Below are 25786 nucleotides of genomic sequence, written 5' to 3'. Positions count from 1 at the left end.
GTTGTTGCTGCTGAATGTTGTTGTTGCTGAATGTTGTTGTTGTTGCTGCTGAATGTTGTTGTTGTTGCTGCTGAATGTTGTTGTTGCTGCTGAATGTTGTTGTTGCTGCTGAATGTTGTTGTTGTTGCTGAATGTTGTTGTTGTTGCTGAATGTTGTTGTTGCTGAATGTTGTTGTTGTTGCTGCTGAATGTTGTTGTTGCTGCTGAATGTTGTTGTTGCTGCTGAATGTTGTTGTTGCTGAATGTTGTTGTTTTTTGTTGTTGTTGCTGAATGTTGTTGTTGTTGCTGAATGTTGTTGTTGTTGCTGAATGTTGTTGTTGTTGCTGAATGTTGTTGTTGTTGCTGAATGTTGTTGTTGTTGCTGAATGTTGTTGTTGCTGAAAGTTGTTGTTGCTGAATGTTGTTGTTGTTGTTGCTGAATGTTGTTGTTGCTGAATGTTGTTGTTTTTTGTTGTTGTTGCTGAATGTTGTTGTTGTTGCTGAATGTTGTTGTTGTTGCTGAATGTTGTTGTTGTTGCTGAATGTTGTTGTTGTTGCTGAATGTTGTTGTTGTTGCTGAATGTTGTTGTTGTTGCTGAATGTTGTTGTTGTTGCTGAATGTTGTTGTTGCTGAAAGTTGTTGTTGCTGAATGTTGTTGTTGTTGTTGCTGAATGTTGTTGTTGCTGAATGTTGTTGTTTTTTGTTGTTGTTGCTGAATGTTGTTGTTGTTGCTGAATGTTGTTGTTGCTGCTGAATGTTGTTGTTGTTGCTGCTGAATGTTGTTGCTGTTGAATGTTGTTGCTGTTAAATGTTGTTGCTGTTGAATGTTGTTGCTGTTAAATGTTGTTGCTGTTAAATGTTGTTGTTGTTTTTTGTTGTTGTTGTTTTTTGTTGTTGTTGCTGAATGATGTTGTTGTTGCTGAATGATGTTGTTGTTGCTGAATGATGTTGTTGTTGCTGAATGATGTTGTTGTTGCTGAATGATGTTGTTGTTGCTGAATGATGTTGTTGTTGCTGAATGATGTTGTTGTTGCTGAATGATGTTGTTGTTGCTGAATGTTGTTGTTGCTGAATGTTGTTGTTGCTGAATGTTGTTGTTGCTGAATGTTGTTGTTGTTGCTGAATGTTGTTGTTGTTGTTGCTGCTGAATGTTGTTGTTGTTGTTGTTGCTGAATGTTGTTGCTGCTGAATGTTGTTGCTGCTGAATGTTGTTGTTGCCGAATGTTATTGCTGCTGAATGTTGTTGTTGTTGCTGAATGTTGTTGTTGTTGCTGAATGTTGTTGTTGTTGCTGAATGTTGTTGTTGCTGCTGAATGTTGTTGTTGTTGCTGCTGAATGTTGTTGTTGCTGCTGAATGTTGTTGTTGTTGCTGCTGAATGTTGTTGTTGTTGCTGCTGAATGTTGTTGCTGCTGAATGTTGTTGTTGTTGTTGCTGCTGAATGTTGTTGTTGCTGCTGAATGTTGTTGTTGTTGCTGCTGAATGTTGTTGTTGCTGAATGTTGTTGTTGTTGCTGCTGAATGTTGTTGTTGCTGCTGAATGTTGTTGTTGCTGCTGAATGTTGTTGTTGCTGAATGTTGTTGTTTTTTGTTGTTGTTGCTGAATGTTGTTGTTGTTGCTGAATGTTGTTGTTGTTGCTGAATGTTGTTGTTGTTGCTGAATGTTGTTGTTGTTGCTGAATGTTGTTGTTGTTGCTGAATGTTGTTGTTGCTGAAAGTTGTTGTTGCTGAATGTTGTTGTTGTTGTTGCTGAATGTTGTTGTTGCTGAATGTTGTTGTTTTTTGTTGTTGTTGCTGAATGTTGTTGTTGTTGCTGAATGTTGTTGTTGCTGCTGAATGTTGTTGTTGTTGCTGCTGAATGTTGTTGTTGCTGCTGAATGTTGTTGTTGTTGCTGCTGAATGTTGTTGTTGTTGCTGCTGAATGTTGTTGCTGCTGAATGTTGTTGTTGTTGTTGCTGCTGAATGTTGTTGTTGCTGCTGAATGTTGTTGTTGCTGCTGAATGTTGTTGTTGTTGCTGCTGAATGTTGTTGTTGCTGAATGTTGTTGTTGTTGCTGCTGAATGTTGTTGTTGCTGCTGAATGTTGTTGTTGCTGCTGAATGTTGTTGTTGCTGAATGTTGTTGTTTTTTGTTGTTGTTGCTGAATGTTGTTGTTGTTGCTGAATGTTGTTGTTGTTGCTGAATGTTGTTGTTGTTGCTGAATGTTGTTGTTGTTGCTGAATGTTGTTGTTGCTGAATGTTGTTGTTGCTGAATGTTGTTGTTGTTGTTGCTGAATGTTGTTGTTGCTGAATGTTGTTGTTTTTTGTTGTTGTTGCTGAATGTTGTTGTTGTTGCTGAATGTTGTTGTTGTTGCTGAATGTTGTTGTTGTTTTTGCTGAATGTTGTTGTTGCTGAATGTTGTTGTTGCTGAATGTTGTTGTTGTTGTTGCTGAATGTTGTTGTTGTTGTTGCTGGATGTTGTTGTTGTTGTTGCTGGATGTTGTTGTTGTTGTTGCTGGATGTTGTTGTTGTTGTTGCTGGATGTTGTTGTTGTTGTTGCTGGATGTTGTTGTTGTTGCTGGATGTTTTGACTACTTTGACATAGAGGTTTTTAGTCAAATTCTGTTCCTGTTTTTTCCCCGTTCGTTCCTCTGTAGTGTTCACTCTGTGCTTTCCTGTCGTGTTCTTCGTGGGGCTCCTCCCCCAGGTCAACACCTTCGTCATGTACCTCTTTGAGCAGTTGGATATCCACGTGTTCGGGGGGAACGGTCAGTGAATGAATTCATCGAAATTCAATACACGTTACAATCTAAATGCTCTCTGCTGTCTGCTGTCTCACTGCTAAGGTCTCGTTGACCTTTCTGTAAGTTGTGGGAAACTTAAACACGTCGTTTTTAAACATTCTGACGTGATACACAGACACACACACACAGAGGGAGGGAGATGGGGAGTGAGGGGGGGGAGTGGGGAGAGATGGTTTTCGTTGCACCAAATGTCCAAACCACTATTGTGAGGTGTTGCTGACCTCTTCTTCTCCACCTGCTTCCCCCACACAGCCTCCACCAGCCTTCTGTCATCGCTCTACAGTGTCCTGCGCAGCGCGGTCACCGTGGCCCTGCTCTACGGCCTCTGCTACGGGGCCCTAAAGGTCAGAACCATCCTCTCATCCCTGTGTTGTTCTGCGGTTCTAACCCCTCTATGTCCCTCTATCTAACAGGAGACCTGGGAACCTCAGCACATCCCTGTGTTCTGCGGTTCTAACCCCTCTAATGCCCTCTATCTAACAGGAGACCTGGGAACCTCAGCACATCCCTGTGTTGTTCTGCGGTTCTAACCCCTCTATGTTCCTCTATCTAACAGGAGACCTGGGAACCTCAGCACATCCCTGTGTTGTTCTGCGGTTCTAACCCCTCTAATGCCCTCTATCTAACAGGAGACCTGGGAACCTCAGCACATCCCTGTGTTGTTCTGCGGTTCTAACCCCTCTAATGCCCTCTATCTAACAGGAGACCTGGGAACCTCAGCACATCCCTGTGTTGTTCTGCGGTTCTAACCCCTCTAATGCCCTCTATCTAACAGGAGACCTGGGAACCTCAGCACATCCCTGTGTTGTTCTGCGGTTCTAACCCCTCTAATGCCCTCTATCTAACAGGAGACCTTGGAACCTCAGCACATCCCTGTGTTGTTCTGCGGTTCTAACCCCTCTAATGCCCTCTATCTAACAGGAGACCTGGGAACCTCAGCACATCCCTGTGTTGTTCTCGTTGTTCTGCGGTTCTCACCCCTATGTCCCTCTATCTAACAGGAGACCTGGGAACCTCAGCACATCCCTGTGTTCTGCGGTTCTAACCCCTCTATGTCCCTCTAACAGGAGACCTGGGAACCTCAGCACATCCCTGTGTTGTTCTCGTTGTTCTGCGGTCTCCTGGTGGCTGTCTCCTACCATCTGAGCCGACAGAGCAGTGACCCCTCTGTCCTGATGTGAGTCTATCCTACGGGACCTCCCCTTCTATCTGACAACACATATTTCTACATGCAACAACTCCACTATTCTCTGGGACTTGATGACATTTGACCTTTGACATACTCCTCCCTGGACTATATTAGTTTTAACCAGTGGTTTGGACTGTGTTTCCACTGACCTCGTTGCCTTGTCCCCTTTTCCACAGTTCCTTGGTGCATTCCAAGCTTCTGCCCAACATGAAAGACAAGAACTCAGAAGACCCCCTGTCTGAGGTCCAGGATCCTTTACCAGAGAAACTCAGGGGTTCTGTGGTGAGTAGTTAGTTAGTTAGTTAGTTAGTTAGTTAGTTAGTTAGTTAGTTAGTTGTCTGAGGTCCAGGATCCTTTACCAGAGAAACTCAGGGGTTCTGTGGTGAGTAGTTAGTTAGTTAGTTAGTTAGTTAGTTAGTTAGTTAGTTAGTTAGTTAGTTGTCTGAGGTGCAGGATCCTTTACCAGAAAAACTCAGGGGTTCTGTGGTGAGTAGTTAGTTAGTTAGTTAGTTAGTTAGTTAGTTAGTTAGTTGTCTGAGGTGCAGGATCCTTTACCAGAGAAACTCAGGGGTTCTGTGGTGGTTGGTTAGTTAGTTAGTTAGTTAGTTAGTTAGTTAGTTAGTTAGTTAGTTAGTTAGTTGTCTGAGGTGCAGGATCCTTTACCAGAGAAACTCAGGGGTTCTGTGGTGAGTAGTTAGTTAGTTAGTTAGTTAGTTAGTTAGTTAGTTAGTTAGTTAGTTAGTTAGTTAGTTAGTTAGTTAGTTAGTTGTCTGAGGTCCAGGATCCTTTACCAGAGAAACTCAGGGGTTCTGTGGTGAGTAGTTAGTTAGTTAGTTAGTTAGTTAGTTAGTTAGTTAGTTAGTTAGTTAGTTAGTTAGTTAGTTAGTTGTCTGAGGTCCAGGATCCTTTACCAGAGAAACTCAGGGGTTCTGTGGTGAGTAGTTAGTTAGTTAGTTAGTTAGTTAGTTAGTTGTCTGAGGTGCAGGATCCTTTACCAGAGAAACTCAGGGGTTCTGTGGTGAGTAGTTAGTTAGTTAGTTAGTTAGTTAGTTAGTTAGTTAGTTAGTTAGTTAGTTGTCTGAGGTCCAGGATCCTTTACCAGAGAAACTCAGGGGTTCTGTGGTGAGTAGTTAGTTAGTTAGTTAGTTAGTTAGTTAGTTAGTTAGTTAGTTAGTTAGTTAGTTAGTTGTCTGAGGTGCAGGATCCTTTACCAGAGAAACTCAGGGGTTCTGTGGTGAGTAGTTAGTTAGTTAGTTAGTTAGTTAGTTAGTTAGTTGTCTGAGGTCCAGGATCCTTTACCAGAGAAACTCAGGGGTTCTGTGGTGAGTAGTTAGTTAGTTAGTTAGTTAGTTAGTTAGTTGTCTGAGGTCCAGGATCCTTTACCAGAGAAACTCGGGGGTTCTGTGGTGAGTAGTTAGTTAGTTAGTTAGTTAGTTAGTTAGTTAGTTAGTTAGTTAGTTAGTTAGTTAGTTAGTTAGTTAGTTAGTTAGTTGTCTGAGGTGCAGGATCCTTTACCAGAAAAACTCAGGGGTTCTGTGGTGAGTAGTTAGTTAGTTAGTTAGTTAGTTAGTTAGTTGTCTGAGGTGCAGGATCCTTTACCAGAGAAACTCAGGGGTTCTGTGGTGAGTAGTTAGTTAGTTAGTTAGTTAGTTAGTTAGTTAGTTAGTTAGTTAGTTAGTTAGTTAGTTAGTTAGTTAGTTAGTTAGTTGTCTGAGGTCCAGGATCCTTTACCTGAGAAACTCAGGGGTTCTGTGGTGAGTAGTTAGTTAACTAGTTACAGTGCCTTCAGAAAATATTCACACCCCTTGACATGTTGTGTTCCAGCCTGAATTTAAAATGGATTAAATAGAGATTTTGTCACTGGCCTACCCACGACACCCCATAATGATTATTTTTATTTTTAATGAAAAGCTGAAATGTCTTGTCAATAAGTATTCAAACCATTTGTTATGGCAGGCCATAAAAATATGCTTATCAAGTCACTGAAGCGAGTAAAAATTGCAAACACTAAAGAGTTTCAAACTGCCTCTGGAAGCAACATCTGCACAAGAACTGTTCTTCAGGAGCTTCATGAAATGGGTTTCCATGGCCGAGCAGCCGCACACAAGCCTCAGATCACCACGCGCAATGCCAAGTGTCGGCTGGAGTGGTGTAAAGCTCGACGCCATTGGACTCTGGAGCAGTGGAAACACGTTCTCTGGAGTGATGAATCACACTTCACCATCTGGCAGTCAGTCTACTCCCTACACAGAACAGCTCAAACTGTCCCTAACCAGAATAGAAAGAGGAGTTTGAGGCCCCGGTGCACAACTGAGCAAGAGGACAAGTACATTAGAGTGTCTAGTTTGAGAAACAGTCGCCTCACAAGTGCTCAACTGGCAGCTTCATTAAATAGTACCCGCAAAACACCAGTTTCAACGTCAACAGTGAAGAGGCGACTCTGGGATGCTGGCCTTCTAGGCAGAGTTCCTCTGTCCAGTCTCAACGTCAACAGTGAAGAGGCGACTCCGGGATGCTGACCTTCTAGTCAGAGTTCCTCTGTCCAGTCTCAACGTCAACAGTGAAGAGGCGACTGCAGGAAAATGTTTGTCTAGCAATTATCAACAATCAATTTGACCGAGCTTGAAGAATTTAAAAAACAATAATGTGCAAGTGTTGTAAAATCCTGGTGCTCTTAGAGACTCACCCAGAAAGACTCACAGCTCTTAGAGATTTACCCAGAAAGACTCACAGCTCTTAGAGATTTACCCAGAAAGACTCACAGCTGTAATCACTCTTAGAGACTCACCCAGAAAGACTCACAGCTGTAATCACTCTTAGAGACTCACCCAGAAAGACTCACAGCTGTAATCACTCTTAGAGACTCACCCAGAAAGACTCACAGCTGTAATCACTCTTAGAGACTCACCCAGAAAGACTCGCAGCTCTTAGAGATTTACCCAGAAAGACTCACAGCTGTAATCACTCTTAGAGACTCACCCAGAAAGACTCACAGCTGTAATCACTCTTAGAGACTCACCCAGAAAGACTCACAGCTGTAATCACTCTTAGAGACTCACCCAGAAAGACTCACAGCTGTAATCACTGTCAAAGGTGCTTCTACAAACAATTGACTCAGGGGTGAATAATTATGTAGATTAGATATTTGTGTATTTGTTTTTAAATACATTTGTAAAAATGTCTATGAATATGTTTTGACTTTGTCATTATGGAGTATTGTGTGTAGATGGGCCAGGGAAAAAAAGTAATTTAATACATTTTGAAAATCGGGTTGAAAAACAACAAAATGTGGATTAAATTAAGGGGTATGAATACTCTCTGAAGGCAGGTAGTTAGTTAGTTGTCTGAGGTGCAGAGTCCTCATCCTGAAAAGCTAGTGTTCTGTAGTAAGTGGTTGTTGTAATATTGACTGGTTCTAATCAGGCCTCATTATCGAGTCTTTGTAAATCAACCCCCCCCTCTGTCTCCTAACCCCCCCTCTGTCTCCTAACCCCCCTCTGTCTCCTAACCCCCCCCTCTGTCTCCTAACCCCTCTCTCTGTCTCCTAACCCTCCCCCTCTGTCTCCTAACCCTCCCCTCTGTCTCCTAACCCTCCCCTCTGTCTCCTAACCCTCCCTCTCTGTCTCCTAACCCTCCCTCTCTGTCTCCTAACCCTCCCTCTCTGTCTCCTAACCCTCCCTCTCTGTCTCCTAACCCTCCCTCTGTCTCCTAACCCTCCTGTAATGTCTCTAGGCCGTGGACCCTCCTCTCTGTCTCCTAACCCTCCTGTAATGTCTCTAGACCGTAGGCCCTCCCTCTGTCTCCTAACCCTCCCTCTCTGTCTTCTAACCCTCCCTCTCTGTCTCCTAACCCTCCCTCTCTGTCTCCTAACCCTCCTGTAATGTCTCTAGGCCGTGGGCCCTCCTCTCTGTCTCCTAACCCTCCAGTAATGTCTCTCCTCTCCTCTCTGTCTCCTAACCCTCCTGTAATGTCTCCTAAACCTTCTGTAATGTCTCTCCTCTCCTCTCTGTCTCCTAACCCTCCTGTAATGTCTCTCCTCTCCTCTCTGTCTCCTAAACCTCCTGTAATGTCTCTCCTCTCCTCTCTGTCTCCTAACCCTCCTGTAATGTCTCTAGGCCGTAGGCCCTCCTCTGTCTCCTAACCCTCCTGTAATGTCTCTCCTCTCCTCTCTGTCTCCAAACCCTCCTGTAATGTCTCTTGGCCGTTGACCAAGGATGTGTACTTCCAAACCTTATTGATGCCTGACGTCAGAACAGTATCAACCACCTCTGGTTCTCGCCTGGTCTCAGATCTGTTAGTGTTGGCTCACAGCCCATGGTTGTCTGTCTGTCCTCCTAACCTAACTGTCCTGTCTGTCTGTCCTTTCCTCCTAACCTAACTGTCCTGTCTGTCTGTCCTTTCCTCCTAACCTAACTGTCCTGTCTGTCTGTCCTCTCCTCCTAACCTAACTGTCCTGTCTGTCTGTCCTCTCCTCCTAACCCAACTGTCCTCCTGTCTGTCCTCTCCTCCTAACCTAACTGACCTGTCTGTCTGTCCTCTCCTCCTAACCTAACTGTCCTGTCTCTGTCCTCTCCTCCTAACCTAACTGTACTGTCTATCCTCTCCTCCTAACCTAACTGTCCTGTCTCTGTCCTCTCCTCCTAACCTAACTGTCCTGTCTGTCTGTCCTCTCCTCCTAACCCAACTGACCTGTCTGTCCTCTCCTCCTAACCTAACTGTCCTGTCTGTCTGTCTGTCCTTTCCTCCTAACCTGTCTGTCTGTCTGTCTGTCTGTCTGTCCTCTCCTCCTAACCTAACAGTCCTGTCTGTCTGTCTGTCTGTCCTCTCCTCCTAACCCAACTGTCCTCCTGTCTGTCCCCCAGAGTGAGCGTCTCCATTCCGACCTGATCGTCTGCGTTGTCATCGCTGTCCTCTACTTTGCCATCCACGTCAGCACCATGTTCATCGTTCTGCAGGTACAGTAGAGCTCTGCATCGTTAATCTCTTGCCGTTGTGCCCTTGAGCAGGGCACTAAACTGCTTTGGTGACGTTGTGATGTACCTGGTTTCCAACCTCTTTGGGTGTGTGTGTCAGGCAGTTGAGTTGGAAGATCAATGCCTGATAAGAAAATTTGACAAAGTAGAATTTTTGTTCTATCACCATGTATAACATATTTAACTCATCTCTCCCTCCCTGTCCCACCATCTGTCTCTCCCCCCATCTGTCTCCCCCCCCCCCTCTTCTCTCACCCATCTCTCTCTCATCTCTCATCTCTCCCCTAATCTTCTCTCACTCATCTCTCTCCTCTTTCTCTCTCCTCTCTCTCTCTCTCTCTCTCTCTCTCTCTCTCTCTCTCTCTCTCTCTCTCTCTCTCTCTCTCTCTCTCTCTCTCTCTCTCCCCTCTCTCTCTCCTCTCTCTCCCTCTCTCTCTCTCTCTCTCTCTCCCTCTCTCTCCTCTCTCCTCTCTCCCCTCTCTCTCCTCTCTCTCTCTCTCTCTCCTCTCTCTCTCCTCTCTCTCCCTCTCTCTCCCTCTCTCTCTCTCTCTCTCTCTCTCTCTCTCTCTCTCTCTCTCTCCCTCTCTCTCTCCTCTCTCCCCTCTCTCCCTCTCTCTCTCTCTCTCTCTCTCTCTCTCTCTCTCTCTCTCTCTCTCCCTCTCTCTCCCTCTCTCTCTCTCTCTCTCTCTCCTCTCTCTCTCCCCCCTCTCTCTCCCCTCTCTCTCCCCTCTCTCTCCCCTCTCTCTCCCCTCTCTCTCCCCTCTCTCTCCTCTCTCTCTCTCCTCTTCTCTCCCTCTCTCTCTCTCTCCTCTTCTCTCCCCCTCTCTCTCTCTCCTCTTCTCTCCCCCCTCTCTCTCTCTCCTCTTTCTCTCCCCCCTGTTGACCACCACAGCCGTTCCTGAGCTACGTGCTGTATTCTCTACTGGGAGCGGTGGGCCTGCTGACACATTACCTGCTGCCTCAGGTCCGCAAGCAGCTACCCTGGTACTGCTTCTCACACCCACTGCTCAAGACCAGGGAGTATTACCAGTTTGAGGTCAGAGGTAAGACACCCTAAATACCCCACATCCCTGAATACCCCACACCCACTGCTCAAGACCAGGGAGTATTACTAATTTGAGGTCAGAGGTAAGACACCCTAAATACCACACATCCCTAAATACCACACATCCCTAAATACCACACATCCCTAAATACCACACATCCCCAAATACCACACATCCCTAAATACCACACATCCCTAAATACCACACATCCCCAAATACCACACATCCCCAAATACCACACATCCCCAAATACCACACATCCCCAAATACCACACATCCCCAAATACCACACATCCCCAAATACCACACATCCCCAAATACCACACATCCCCAAATACCACACATCCCCAAATACCACACATCCCCAAATACCACACATCCCCAAATACCACACATCCCCAAATACCACACATCCCCAAATACCACACATCCCCAAATACCACACATCCCCAGATACCACACATCCCCAAATACCACATCCCCAAATACCACACATCCCCAAATACCACACATCCCCAAATACCACACATCCCCAAATACCACACATCCCCAAATACCACACATCCCCAGATACCACACATCCCCAGATACCACACACCCACTGCTCAAGACCAGGGAGTATTACCAGTTTGAGGTCAGAGGTAAGACACCCCTGAATACCCCACACCCTTAAATACCCGACTGTCTTTCCTGTTGTCAGTTAACCTTTTAGGGGCCATTTCAACAGACTTGCATATTAACCTTATCCAGAACTATGTTACTGCTTTTTCTTCCAGGAGTAGGATGAGTCTCCGTCTCCGGGAAACTGGTCCGATGTGTAATAGGTTATATTCACAACGTAGAGCCACGTTGCTGACTGACTGACCGAACCCTTTGTTTGTTTGTTTTGTAGGCGCGGCCCATGTGATGTGGTTCGAGAAGCTCCACGTGTGGCTGCTGTTCTTAGAGAAGAATATTCTGTATCCCCTGGTCATCCTCAACGTGCTGAGTGGCAGCGCCAGGGATCTGGCCAGTCCCAGGAAACTGGACACGGAGTGAGTTCTCTACTCTGCTTAATCTCTAATGCCACCCTGTCCTCTAAAGTCACTCTGGATAAGAGCGTCTGCTAAATGACTTAAATGTAAATGTAAATGTAGTGCACTAGTTGTGACCTGGGCTCGTAGGACTCCTATATAAGGGGGGATGGGGTAGAGGTCTTCAAGGGTCTCAGGAGTTAGAACCGTTACGAAATAGATACCGCGATTTATGGAGAAATAACTCATTTACGAAAGACCCGTTTCCGAATGGACCCGAGGACGGAGCAATCGGAGGAAAATGGCCTTGTACGGGGGGGGGGGCGTGACCAAGAACCCGATTGTCACTCTGACAGAGACAATAATAACAATATTAAAACTTGTCTCCGAGGATTTTCTCCTTGTCTGCTTCTTCTCTAACTTTCCTTTTACTTCAATGGAAAAAAAAACCTCCATCTTCGCAATCAACAGTAGCCAAGGCTCGTCTGTCTCTCTCTCTCAATTAAATTCAAGGGGCTTTATTGGCATGGGAAACATGTGTTAACATTGCCAAAGCAAGTGAGGTAGATAATATACAAAAGTGAAATAAACAATAAAAATTTACAGTAAACATCACACATACAGAAGTTTCAAAACAATAAAGACATTACAAATGTCATATTATATATGTATTGTTAAAACACTGTGTATATATATATACAGTGTTTTAACAATGTACAAATGGTAAAGGACACAAGATAAAATAAATAAGCATAGATATGGGTTGTATTTACAATGGTGTTTTTTCTTCACTGGTTGCCCTTTTCTTGTGGCAACAGGTCACAAATCTTACTGCTGTGACGTCACACTGTGGAATTTCACGCAGTAGATATGGGAGTTTATCAAAATTGGATTTGTTTTCGAATTCTTTGTGGATCTGTGTAATCTGGGGGAAATATGTCTCTCTAATATGGTCATACATTGGGCAGGAGGTTAGGAAGTGCAGCTCAGTTTCCACCTCATTTTGTGGGCAGTGAGCACATAGCCTGTCTTCTCTTGAGAGCCATGTCTGCCTACGGCGGCCTTTCTCAATAGCAAGGCTATGCTCACTGAGTCTGTACTTAGTCAAAGCTTTCCTTAATTTTGGGTCAGTCACAGTGGTCAGGTATTCTACCACTGTGTACTCTCTTTTTAGGGCCAAATAGCATTCTAGTTTGCTCTGTTTTTTTGTTAATTCTTTCCATGTGTCAAGTAATTATCTTTATCTTTTAGTTTTCTCATGATTTGATTGGGTCTAATTGTGTTTCTGTCCTGGGGCTCTGTAGGGTGTGTTTGTGTTTGTGAACAGAGCCCCAGGACCAGCTTGCTTAGGGGACTCTTCTCCAGGTTCATCTCTCTGTAGGTGATGGCTTTGTTGTGGAAGGTTTGGGAATCGCTTCCTTTTAGGTGGTTGTAGAATTTAATGGCTCTTTTCTGGATTTTGATAATTAGTGGGTATCGGATTAATTCTGCTCTGCATGCATTATTTGGTGTTTTACGTTGTACACGGAGGATATTTTGGCGCTGAATTCTGCGTGCAGAGTCTCAATTTGGTGTTTGTCCCATTTTGTGAAATCTTGGTTGGTGAGCGGACCCCAGACCTCACAACCATAAAGGGCAATGGGCTCTATGACTGATTCAAGTATTTTTAGCCAGATCCTAATTGGTATGTTGAAATTTATGTTTCTTTTGATGGCATAGAATGCCCTTCTTGCCTTGTCTCTCAGTTACCTGTGGCGCTGATGTTTAGGCCAAAGTATATATCGTTTTTTGTGTGCTCACGGGCAACAGTGTCTAGATGGAATTTGTATTTGTGGTCCTGGTGACTGGACCTTTTTTGGAACACCATTATTTTGGTCTTACTGAGATTTACTGTCAGGGCCCAGGTCTGACAGAATCTGTGCATAAGATCTAGGTGCTGCTGTAGGCCCTCCTTGGTTGGTGACAGAAGCACCAGATCATCAGCAAACAGCAAACATTTGACTTCAGATTCTCGTACGGTGAGGCCGGGTGCTGCAGACTTTTTTTAGTGCCCGCGCCAATTCGTTGATATATATGTTGAGGAGGGTGGGGCTTAAGCTGCATCCCTGTCTAACCCCACGACCCTGTGTGAAGTAATTTGTGTGTTTTTTGCCAATTTTAACCGCACACTTGTTGTTTGTGTACATGGATTTTATAATGTCGTATGTTTTACCCCCAACACCACTTTCCATCAGTTTGTATAGCAGACCCTCATGCCAAATTGAGTCGAAGGTTTTTTTGAAATCAACAAAGCATGAGAAGACTTTGCCTTTGTTTTGGTTTGTTTGTTTGTCATTTAGGGTGTGCAGGCTGAATACGTGGTCTGTTGTACGGTAATTTGGTAAAAAGCCAATTTGACATTTGCTCAGTACATTGTTTTCATTGAGGAAATGTACGAGTCTGCTGTTAATAATAATGCAGAGGATTTTCCCAAGGTTACTGTTGACACATATTCCATGGTAGTTATTGGGGTCAAATTTGTCTCCACTTTTGTGGATTGGGGTGATCAGTCCTTGGTTCCAAATATTGGGGAAGATGCCAGAGCTAAGGATGATGTTAAAGAGTTTTAGTATAGCTAATTGGAATTTGTTGTCTGTATATCTATCTCTATTAACCCTATCTCTCTGTGTTTACCAGCTCTATTCTCTATTCTCTGTGTTTACCAGCTCTATTCTCTGTGTTTACCAGCTCTATTTTCTCTGTGTTTACCAGCTCTATTATCTGTGTTTACCAGCTCTATTCTCTATTCTCTCTGTGTTTACCAGCTCTATTTTCTCTGTGTTTACCAGCTCTATTATCTGTGTTTACCAGCTCTATTCTCTCTGTGTTTACCAGCTCTATTCTCTCTGTGTTTACCAGCTCTATTTTCTCTGTGTTTACCAGCTCTATCTCTCTGTGTTTACCAGCTCTATTCTCTATTCTCTGTGTTTACCAGCTCTATTCTCTCTGTGTTTACCAGCTCTATTCTCTCTGTGTTTACCAGCTCTATTCTCTCTGTGTTTACCAGCTCTATTCTCTCTGTGTTTACCAGCTCTATTCTCTCTGTGTTTACCAGCTCTATTCTCTCTGTGTTTACCAGCTCTATTCTCTCTGTGTTTACCAGCTCTATTCTCTCTGTGTTTACCAGCTCTATTCTCTCTGTGTTTACCAGCTCTATTCTCTATTCTCTCTGTGTTTACCAGCTCTATTCTCTCTGTGTTTACCAGCTCTATTCTCTATTCTCTGTGTTTACCAGCTCTATTCTCTATTCTCTGTGTTAAGCAGCAGGTAGCTGGAATCAGGTGATTACGGTTGTAAGCCTGTTTTAGTGACGTCATTTGCCAGCTGGGTCATTAAACATGCAGTCATAAAGTCCCCTCTTCTTATCTCTCTCTACCCCTCTTTCCCTCTCCATTTCTATCTTTTCCCTCTCTCCGTTTCTCTCTCTTTCCCCTCTTTCCGTTTCTCTCTCTTTCCCCTCTCTCCGTTTCTCTCTCTTTCCCCTCTCTCCGTTTCTCTCTCTTTCCCCTCTCTCCATTTCTCTCTCTTTCCCCTCTCCGTTTCTCTCTCTTTCCCCTCTCTCCGTTTCTCTCTCTTTCCCCTCTCTCCGTTTCTCTCTTTCCCCTCTCTGTTTCTCTCTTTCCCCCTCTCTGTTTCTCTCTTTCCCCCTCTCTGTTTCTCTCTCTTTCCCTCTCTCTGTTTCTCTCTCTTTCCCCCTCTCTGTTTCTCTCTCTTTCCCTCTCTCTGTTTCTCTCTCTTTCCCCCTCTCTGTTTCTCTCTCTTTCCCCCTCTCTGTTTCTCTCTCTTTCCCCCTCTCTGTTTCTCTCTCTTTCCCTCTCTCTGTTTCGCTCTCTTTCCCCCTCTCTGTTTCGCTCTCTTTCCCCCTCTCTGTTTCGCTCTCTTTCCCCCTCTCCGTTTCTCTCTCTTTCCGTTTCTCTCTCTTTCCGTTTCTCTCTCTTTCCGTTTCTCTCTCTTTCCGTTTCTCTCTCTTTCCGTTTCTCTCTCTTTCCGTTTCTCTCTCTTTCCGTTTCTCTCTCTTTCCGTTTCTCTCTCTTTCCGTTTCTCTCTCTTTCCGTTTCTCTCTCTTTCCGTTTCCCTCCTCTCTCCGTTTCCCTCCTCTCTCTTTCCGTTTCCCTCCTCTCTCTTTCCGTTTCCCTCCTCTCTCTTTCCGTTTCCCTCCTCTCTCTTTCCGTTTCCCTCCTCTCTCTTTCCGTTTCCCTCCTCTCTCTTTCCGTTTCCCTCCTCTCTCTTTCCGTTTCCCTCCTCTCTCTTTCCGTTTCCCTCCTCTCTCTTTCCGTTTCCCTCCTCTCTCTTTCCGTTTCCCTCCTCTCTCTTTCCGTTTCCCTCCTCTCTCTTTCCGTTTCCCTCCTCTCTCTTTCCGTTTCCCTCCTCTCTCTTTCCGTTTCCCTCCTCTCTCTTTCCGTTTCCCTCCTCTCTCTTTCCGTTTCCCTCCTCTCTCTTTCCGTTTCCCTCCTTTACAGGGTTGGAGCGTTGATGATAACAGTGGCAGGTCTGAAGCTGCTTCGTTCCTCCTACAGCAGCCCCACCTACCAGTACATCACAGTCCTCTTCACCGTCCTCTTCTTCACCTTCGACTACCGCAACCTATCAGAGACCCTGCTGCTAGACCTCTTCCTCATGTCCATCGTTTTCAGCAAGGTGAGTGGAACTAAGGGAGCTGATAGGCCTCTACAATGGACTAGTAATGGACTGTCTCAGTGGACTAATCCATTATGGAGGCCTGTCTCAGTGGACTAGTCCATTGTAGAGGCCTGTCTCAGTGGACTAGTCCATTGTAGAGGCCTGTCTCAGTGGACTAGTCCATTGTAGAGGTCTGTCTCAGTGGACTAGTCCATTGTAGAGGTCTGTCTCAGTGGACTAGTCCATTGTAGAGGTCTGTCTCAGTGGACTAGTCCATTGTAGAGGTCTGTCTCAGTGGACTAGTCCATTGTAGAGGTCTGTCTCAGTGGACTAGTCCATTGTAGAGGTCTGTCTCAGTGGACTAGTCCATTGTAGAGGTCTGTCTCAGTGGACTAGTCCATTGTAGAGGTCTGTCTCAGTGGACTAGTCCATTGTAGAGGTCTGTCTCAGTGGACTAGTCCATTGTAGAGGTCTGTCTCAGTGGACTAGTCCATTGTAGAGGTCTGTCTCAGTGGACTAGTCCATTGTAGAGGTCTGTCTCGGTGGACTAGTCCATTGTAGAGGTCTGTCTCGGTGGACTAGTCCATTGTAGAGGTCTGTCTCGGTGGACTAGTCCATTGTAGAGGTCTGTCTCGGTGGACTAGTCCATTGTAGAGGTCTGTCTCGGTGGACTAGTCCATTGTAGAGGTCTGTCTCGGTGGACTAGTCCATTGTAGAGGTCTGTCTCGGTGGACTAGTCCATTGTAGAGGTCTGTCTCGGTGGACTAGTCCATTGTAGAGGTCTGTCTCGGTGGACTAGTCCATTGTAGAGGTCTGTCTCGTGGACTAGTCCATTGTAGAGGTCTGTCTCGGTGGACTAGTCCATTGTAGAGGTCTGTCTCGGTGGACTAGTCCATTGTAGAGGTCTGTCTCGGTGGACTAGTCCATTGTAGAGGTCTGTCTCGGTGGACTAGTCCATTGTAGAGGTCTGTCTCGGTGGACTAGTCCATTGTAGAGGTCTGTCTCGGTGGACTAGTCCATTGTAGAGGTCTGTCTCGGTGGACTAGTCCATTGTAGAGGTCTGTCTCGGTGGACTAGTCCATTGTAGAGGTCTGTCTCGGTGGACTAGTCCATTGTAGAGGTCTGTCTCGGTGGACTGGTCCATTGTAGAGGTCTGTCTCGGTGGACTGGTCCATTGTAGAGGTCTGTCTCGGTGGACTGGTCCATTGTAGAGGTCTGTCTCGGTGGACTGGTCCATTGTAGAAGTCTGTCTCGGTGGACTGGTCCATTGTAGAGGTCTGTCTCGGTGGACTGGTCCATTGTAGAGGTCTGTCTCGGTGGACTGGTCCATTGTAGAGGTCTGTCTCGGTGGACTGGTCCATTGTAGAGGTCTGTCTCGGTGGACTGGTCCATTGTAGAGGTCTGTCTCGGTGGACTGGTCCATTGTAGAGGTCTGTCTCGGTGGACTGGTCCATTGTAGAGGTCTGTCTCGGTGGACTGGTCCATTGTAGAGGTCTGTCTCGGTGGACTGGTCCATTGTAGAGGTCTGTCTCGGTGGACTGGTCCATTGTAGAGGTCTGTCTCGGTGGACTGGTCCATTGTAGAGGTCTGTCTCGGTGGACTGGTCCATTGTAGAGGTCTGTCTCGGTGGACAGGTCCATTGTAGAGGTCGGTCTCGGTGGACTGGTCCATTGTAGAGGTCGGTCTCGGTGGACTGGTCCATTGTAGAGGTCGGTCTCGGTGGACTGGTCCATTGTAGAGGTCGGTCTCGGTGGACTGGTCCATTGTAGAGGTCGGTCTCGGTGGACTGGTCCATTGTAGAGGTCGGTCTCGGTGGACTGGTCCATTGTAGAGGTCGGTCTCGGTGGACTGGTCCATTGTAGAGGTCGGTCTCGGTGGACTGGTCCATTGTAGAGGTCGGTCTCGGTGGACTGGTCCATTGTAGAGGTCGGTCTCGGTGGACTGGTCCATTGTAGAGGTCGGTCTCGGTGGACTAGTCCATTGTAGAGGTCGGTCTCGGTGGACTAGTCCATTGTAGAGGCCGGTCTCGGTGGACTAGTCCATTGTAGAGGCCGGTCTCGGTGGACTAGTCCATTGTAGAGGCCGGTCTCGGTGGACTAGTCCATTGTAGAGGCCGGTCTCGGTGGACTAGTCCATTGTAGAGGCCGGTCTCGGTGGACTAGTCCATTGTAGAGGCCGGTCTCGGTGGACTAGTCCATTGTAGAGGCCGGTCTCGGTGGACTAGTCCATTGTAGAGGCCGGTCTCGGTGGACTAGTCCATTGTAGAGGCCGGTCTCGGTGGACTAGTCCATTGTAGAGGCCGGTCTCGGTGGACTAGTCCATTGTAGAGGCCGGTCTCGGTGGACTAGTCCATTGTAGAGGCCGGTCTCGGTGGACTAGTCCATTGTAGAGGCCGGTCTCGGTGGACTAGTCCATTGTAGAGGCCGGTCTCGGTGGACTAGTCCATTGTAGAGGCCGGTCTCGGTGGACTAGTCCATTGTAGAGGCCGGTCTCGGTGGACTAGTCCATTGTAGAGGCCGGTCTCGGTGGACTAGTCCATTGTAGAGGCCGGTCTCGGTGGACTAGTCCATTGTAGAGGCCGGTCTCGGTGGACTAGTCCATTGTAGAGGCCGGTCTCGGTGGACTAGTCCATTGTAGAGGCCGGTCTCGGTGGACTAGTCCATTGTAGAGGCCGGTCTCGGTGGACTAGTCCATTGTAGAGGCCGGTCTCGGTGGACTAGTCCATTGTAGAGGCCGGTCTCGGTGGACTAGTCCATTGTAGAGGCCGGTCTCGGTGGACTAGTCCATTGTAGAGGCCGGTCTCGGTGGACTAGTCCATTGTAGAGGCCGGTCTCGGTGGACTAGTCCATTGTAGAGGCCGGTCTCGGTGGACTAGTCCATTGTAGAGGCCGGTCTCGGTGGACTAGTCCATTGTAGAGGCCGGTCTCGGTGGACTAGTCCATTGTAGAGGCCGGTCTCGGTGGACTAGTCCATTGTAGAGGCCGGTCTCGGTGGACTAGTCCATTGTAGAGGCCGGTCTCGGTGGACTAGTCCATTGTAGAGGCCGGTCTCGGTGGACTAGTCCATTGTAGAGGCCGGTCTCGGTGGACTAGTCCATTGTAGAGGCCGGTCTCGGTGGACTAGTCCATTGTAGAGGCCGGTCTCGGTGGACTAGTCCATTGTAGAGGCCGGTCTCGGTGGACTAGTCCATTGTAGAGGCCTGTCTCGGTGGACTAGTCCATTGTAGAGGCCTGTCTCGGTGGACTAGTCCATTGTAGAGGCCTGTCTCGGTGGACTAGTCCATTGTAGAGGCCTGTCTCGGTGGACTAGTCCATTGTAGAGGCCTGTCTCGGTGGACTAGTCCATTGTAGAGGCCTGTCTCGGTGGACTAGTCCATTGTAGAGGCCTGTCTCGGTGGACTAGTCCATTGTAGAGGCCGCGGGGATGACACATCAGTATCACCAGCAGTAAATGTACAGTTACCATCATTTCTAATCTACAATGTTTGTTTAGTTATGGTCATTTCTGTTAATTCATTCAGTATATTATTATTCCAGTCTTACCGTTGTCATTGTAGGAGTGGACACGCTGTTTGCACAGCGAACGACCTAGGCTAGGCTAGGCTGTTTGGAGCGCTCCTGTCAATCTTGAGTAAGGACACACACCTGATTCCGCATATAGAAGTAGGACTAGTCTACCCGTGTCGGGACGCTAGTCTACCCGTGTCGGGACGCTAGTCTACCCGTGTCGGGACGCTAGTCTACCCGTGTCGGGACGCTAGTCTACCCGTGTCGGGACGCTAGTCTACCCGTGTCGGGACGCTAGTCTACCCGTGTCGGGACGCTAGTCTACCCGTGTCGGGACGCTAGTCTACCCGTGTCGGGACGCTAGTCTACCCGTGTCGGGACGCTAGTCTACCCGTGTCGGGACACTAGTCTACCAGGCCTGTGTGCAAATGGAGACCTATAAATGTGCCCATTTGGAGATCTGATAGTATTTCTGATAGTCTTAACTCATCACTGGGGAACTTCTCAAAGTCATTTTTTCATCGCCTCAAACAGCAAGTAAACAAAGTGTTTTTTTACATCCATTGAGAGTGACAATAGTTCCTCCAACGTGGCCTATTTGAAAAACATTTCCAGCTCTCTCCCTTTCGATAACCACTCAGCATGAAAGTGGGGAAACGATGTCATGAAATAGGCCTACTCAAATAGCCTACAGCCGTGTCTGTCTGTCCAGAGCTCACTGGCCCAAATAGCCTACAGCCGTGTCTGTCTGTCCAGAGCTCACTGGCCCAAATAGCCTACAGCCGTGTCTCTGTCCAGAGCTCACTGGCCCAAATAGCCTACAGCCGTGTCTGTCTGTCCAGAGCTCACTGGCCCAAATAGCCTACAGCCGTGTCTGTCTGTCCAGAGCTCACTGGCCCAAATAGCCTACAGCCGTGTCTGTCTGTCCAGAGCTCACTGGCCCAAATAGCCTACAGCCGTGTCTGTCTGTCCAGAGCTCACTGGCCCAAATAGCCTACAGCCGTGTCTGTCTGTCCAGAGCTCACTGGCCCAAATAGCCTACAGCCGTGTCTGTCTGTCCAGAGCTCACTGGCCCAAATAGCCTACAGCCGTGTCTGTCTGTCCAGAGCTCACTGGCCCAAATAGCCTACAGCCGTGTCTGTCTGTCCAGAGCTCACTGGCCCAAATAGCCTACAGCCGTGTCTGTCTGTCCAGAGCTCACTGGCCCAAATAGCCTACAGCCGTGTCTGTCTGTCCAGAGCTCACTGGCCCAAATAGCCTACAGCCGTGTCTGTCTGTCCAGAGCTCACTGGCCCAAATAGCCTACAGCCGTGTCTGTCTGTCCAGAGCTCACTGGCCCAAATAGCCTACAGCCGTGTCTGTCTGTCCAGAGCTCACTGGCCCAAATAGCCTACAGCCGTGTCTGTCTGTCCAGAGCTCACTGGCCCAAATAGCCTACAGCCGTGTCTGTCTGTCCAGAGCTCACTGGCCCAAATAGCCTACAGCCGTGTCTGTCTGTCCAGAGCTCACTGGCCCAAATAGCCTACAGCCGTGTCTGTCTGTCCAGAGCTCACTGGCCCAAATAGCCTACAGCCGTGTCTGTCTGTCCAGAGCTCACTGGCCCAAATAGCCTACAGCCGTGTCTGTCTGTCCAGAGCTCACTGGCCCAAATAGCCTACAGCCGTGTCTGTCTGTCCAGAGCTCACTGGCCCAAATAGCCTACAGCCGTGTCTGTCTGTCCAGAGCTCACTGGCCCAAATAGCCTACAGCCGTGTCTGTCTGTCCAGAGCTCACTGGCCCAAATAGCCTACAGCCGTGTCTGTCTGTCCAGAGCTCACTGGCCCAAATAGCCTACAGCCGTGTCTGTCTGTCCAGAGCTCACTGGCCCAAATAGCCTACAGCCGTGTCTGTCTGTCCAGAGCTCACTGGCCCAAATAGCCTACAGCCGTGTCTGTCTGTCCAGAGCTCACTGGCCCAAATAGCCTACAGCCGTGTCTGTCTGTCCAGAGCTCACTGGCCCAAATAGCCTACAGCCGTGTCTGTCTGTCCAGAGCTCACTGGCCCAAATAGCCTACAGCCGTGTCTGTCTGTCCAGAGCTCACTGGCCCAAATAGCCTACAGCCGTGTCTGTCTGTCCAGAGCTCACTGGCCCAAATAGCCTACAGCCGTGTCTGTCTGTCCAGAGCTCACTGGCCCAGGAAACTCTTGAGGGCTCAGAACATTTGATACAATGTTTCCAGTTTTCTAGCATGAGCTTTGGCTGGACTAAGTTGATAGTTGATACAATGTTTCCAGTTTTCTAGCATGAGCTTTGACTGGACTAAGTTGATAGTTGATACAATGTTTCCAGTTTTCTAGCATGAGCTTTGACTGGACTAGGTTGATAGTTGATACAATGTTTCCAGTTTTCTAGCATGAGCTTTGGCTGGACTAGGTTGATAGTTGATACAATGTTTCCAGTTTTCTAGCATGAGCTTTGGCTGGACTAAGTTGATAGTTGATACAATGTTTCCAGTTTTCTAGCATGAGCTTTGGCTGGACTAGGTTGATAGTTGATACAATGTTTCCAGTTTTCTAGCATGAGCTTTGGCTGGACTAGGTTGATAGTTGATACAATGTTTCCAGTTTTCTAGCATGAGCTTTGGCTGGACTAGGTTGATAGTTGATACAATGTTTCCAGTTCCTTCCAGACAGGCCATGTGTAGCCAATGTGATTTATAGGATCATTATTTTCAGCAGGAGATTGTCTACCTGCAGTCTGCAATATTTTTATTTGTTGATTTGTTGGCTTTTATGTAGACTATTTTTACATAGTTGGTAATGGAAGATACTTTTAGATTCATATCATTTTGATTTAATATTGATTAACCACATGACATTGATTTTGACATATGAAGACCTTTATTATAAATTAGATAACTGTTCCACGACAATGTGCAGATGAAAATCATTACTGACACGCAGATCAGTAGAACTGGTAGGATGACTTGGCACTCCAAATGAAATGGTAGGATAACTTGGCACTCCAAATGAAATGGTAGGATAACTTGGCACTCCAAATGAAATGGTAGGATAACTTGGCACTCCAGATGAAATGGTAGGATAACTTGGCACTCTAAATGAAATGGTAGGATAACTTGGCACTCCAGATGAAATGGTAGGATAACTTGGCACTCCAGATGAAATGGTAGGATAACTTGGCACTCCAGATGAAATGGTAGGATAACTTGGCACTCTAAATGAAATGGTAGGATAACTTGGCACTCCAGATGAAATGGTAGGATAACTTGGCACTCCAGATGAAATGGTAGGATAACTTGGCACTCTAAATGAAATGGTAGGATAACTTGGCACTCCAGATGAAATGGTAGGATAACTTGGCACACCAAATGGATCAGTAGAAATGGTAGGATAACTTGGCACTCCAGATGAAATGGTAGGATAACTTGGCACTCCAGATGAAATGGTAGGATAACTTGGCACTCTAAATGAAATGGTAGGATAACTTGGCACTCCAAATGAAATGGTAGGATAACTTGGCACACCAAATGGATCAGTAGAAATGGTAGGATAACTTGACACCCCAAATGGATTAGTAGAAATAGTAGGATAACTTGGCACTCCAAATGAAATGGTAGGATAACTTGGCACACCAAATGGATCAGTAGAAATGGTAGGATGACTTGGCACTCCAAATGGATCAGTAGAAATGGTAGGATAACTTGGCACTCCAAATGAAATGGTAGGATAACTTGGCACCACAAATGGATCAGTAGAAATGGTAGGATGACTTGGCACTCCAAATGGATCAGTAGAAATGGTAGGATGACTTGGCACTCCAAATGGATCAGTAGAAATGGTAGGATAACTTGGCACTCCAAATGAAATGGTAGGATAACTTGGCACCACAAATGGATCAGTAGAAATGGTAGGATAACTTGGCACTCCAAATGAAATGGTAGGATAACTTGGCACTCCAAATGGATCAGTAGAAATGGTAGGATGACTTGGCACTCCAAATGGATTAGTAGAAATGGTAGGATGACTTTGCACTCCAAATGGAACAGTAGAAATGGTAGGATGACTTGGCACTCCAAATGGAACAGTAGAAATGGTAGGATGACTTGGCACTCCAAATGGATCAGTAGAAATGGTAGGATGACTTGGCACTCCAAATGGATCAGTAGAAATGGTAGGATAACTTGGCAGTAGAAATGGTAGGATACCTTGGCACCCCATATGGAACAGTAGAAATGGTAGGATGACTTGGCACTCCAAATGGATCAGTAGAAATGGTAGGATGACTTGGCACTCCAAATGGATCAGTAGAAATGGTAGGATGACTTGGCACTCCAAATGAAATGGTAGGATGACTTGGCACTCCAGATGAAATGGTAGGATAACTTGGCACTCCAAATGAAATGGTAGGATAACTTGGCACTCCAAATGGATCAGTAGAAATGGTAGGATGACTTGGCACTCCAAATGAAATGGTAGGATGACTTGGCACTCCAAATGAAATGGTAGGATGACTTGGCACTCCAGATGAAATGGTAGGATAACTTGGCACTCCAAATGAAATGGTAGGATAACTTGGCACTCCAAATGGATCAGTAGAAATGGTAGGATGACTTGGCACTCCAAATGGATCAGTAGAAATGGTAGGATGACTTGGCACTCCAAATGAAATGGTAGGATGACTTGGCACTCCAGATGAAATGGTAGGATAACTTGGCACTCCAAATGAAATGGTAGGATAACTTGGCACTCCAAATGGATCAGTAGAAATGGTAGGATGACTTGGCACTCCAAATGGATCAGTAGAAATGGTAGGATGACTTGGCACTCCAAATGAAATGGTAGGATGACTTGGCACTCCAGATGAAATGGTAGGATAACTTGGCACTCCAAATGAAATGGTAGGATAACTTGGCACTCCAAATGGATCAGTAGAAATGGTAGGATGACTTGGCACTCCAAATGAAATGGTAGGATGACTTGGCACTCCAAATGAAATGGTAGGATGACTTGGCACTCCAGATGAAATGGTAGGATAACTTGGCACTCCAAATGAAATGGTAGGATAACTTGGCACTCCAAATGGATCAGTAGAAATGGTAGGATGACTTGGCACTCCAAATGGATCAGTAGAAATGGTAGGATGACTTGGCACTCCAAATGAAATGGTAGGATGACTTGGCACTCCAGATGAAATGGTAGGATAACTTGGCACTCCAAATGAAATGGTAGGATAACTTGGCACTCCAAATGGATCAGTAGAAATGGTAGGATGACTTGGCACTCCAAATGAAATGGTAGGATGACTTGGCACTCCAGATGAAATTGTAGGATAACTTGGCACTCCAAATGGATCAGTAGAAATGGTAGGATGACTTGGCACTCCAAATGAAATGGTAGGATAACTTGGCACAACAAATGGATCAGTAGAAATGGTAGGATAACTTGGCACCCCAAATGGATCAGTAGAAATAGTAGGATAACTTGGCACTCCAATGAAATGGTAGGATAACTTGGCACTCCAAATGGAACAGTAGAAATGGTAGGAAAACTTGGCACTCCAAATGGATCAGTAGAAATGGTAGGATAACTTGGCACCCCAAATGGATCAGTAGAAATGGTAGGATAACTTGGCACCCCAAATGGAATGGTAGGATAACTTGGCACTCCAAATGAAATGGTAGGTTAACTTGGCACTCCAAATGATTTTGTAGGATAACTTGGCACCCCAAATGGAATGGTAGGATAACTTGGCACCCCAAATGGAATGGTAGGATGACTTGGCACTCCAAATGGAAAAGGTTGCTGACCGCTGGTGTAGCCTGTTACTGGCAACGTCAGGAACAAAATGGCAGAATCTGCGAAGGCCTGCAGCAGCAGGAGGAAGAAGAGGAGGGAACAAGGTTTTTTTTCTGCTGGTCGGGGTATATTGATCTCTGGCTCCCTCTTTAGTAATTTCTGTGTCTTCATTTTGTATATCTGTGCTTAAAGCATCAGACGAGCTCAGTTGGCCTGTTCAGTTACGCTGGTTCTGCTTGGCTGTCCCAGTATGGTTTGGTACCTCTGGCCCAGTATGGTTTGGTACCTCTGGCCCAGTATGGTTTGGTACCTCTGGCCCAGTATGGTTTGGTACCTCTGGCCCAGTATGGTTTGGTACCTCTGGCCCAGTATGGTTTGGTACCTCTGGCCCAGTATGGTTTGGTACCTCTGGCCCAGTATGGTTTGGTACCTCTGGCCCAGTATGGTTTGGTACCTCTGGCCCAGTATGGTTTGGTACCTCTGGCCCAGTATGGTTTGGTACCTCTGGCCCAGTATGGTTTGGTACCTCTGGCCCAGTATGGTTTGGTACCTCTGGCCCAGTATGGTTTGGTACCTCTGGCCCAGTATGGTTTGGTACCTCTGGCCCAGTGTGGTTTGGTACCTCTGGCCCAGTGTGGTTTGGTACCTCTGGCCCAGTGTGGTTTGGTACCTCTGGCCCAGTGTGGTTTGGTACCTCTGGCCCAGTGTGGTTCGGTACCTCTGGCCCAGTGTGGTTCGGTACCTCTGGCCCAGTGTGGTTCGGTACCTCTGGCCCAGTGTGGTTCGGTACCTCTGGCCCAGTGTGGTTCGGTACCTCTGGCCCAGTGTGGTTCGGTACCTCTG

At 46.6% G+C, this 25786-nt stretch overlaps 1 protein-coding gene across 1 annotated transcript in view; it reads left to right on the top strand.

The window, feature by feature from the left end:
- The window catches only part of LOC124027349 (pecanex-like protein 1), a gene marked incomplete at both ends in the record, with an annotated part of 45087 nt that overhangs the window by 8642 nt on the left and 10659 nt on the right, over positions 1-25786 (top strand). The window contains 8 exon segments of the mRNA XM_046339794.1: positions 2615-2725; positions 3014-3105; positions 3829-3938; positions 4127-4232; positions 8813-8905; positions 9816-9966; positions 10862-11003; positions 15482-15659. Of these exon segments, the coding sequence (XP_046195750.1) occupies positions 2615-2725; positions 3014-3105; positions 3829-3938; positions 4127-4232; positions 8813-8905; positions 9816-9966; positions 10862-11003; positions 15482-15659 (983 nt within the window).

The sequence above is a fragment of the Oncorhynchus gorbuscha genome, unplaced genomic scaffold (assembly GCF_021184085.1).
Source record: "Oncorhynchus gorbuscha isolate QuinsamMale2020 ecotype Even-year unplaced genomic scaffold, OgorEven_v1.0 Un_scaffold_3120, whole genome shotgun sequence".
Lineage (NCBI taxonomy): Eukaryota > Metazoa > Chordata > Actinopteri > Salmoniformes > Salmonidae > Oncorhynchus > Oncorhynchus gorbuscha.
Note: the sequence above shows the minus strand (reverse complement) of the source record. Positions and strands in the feature narration are given on the sequence as shown.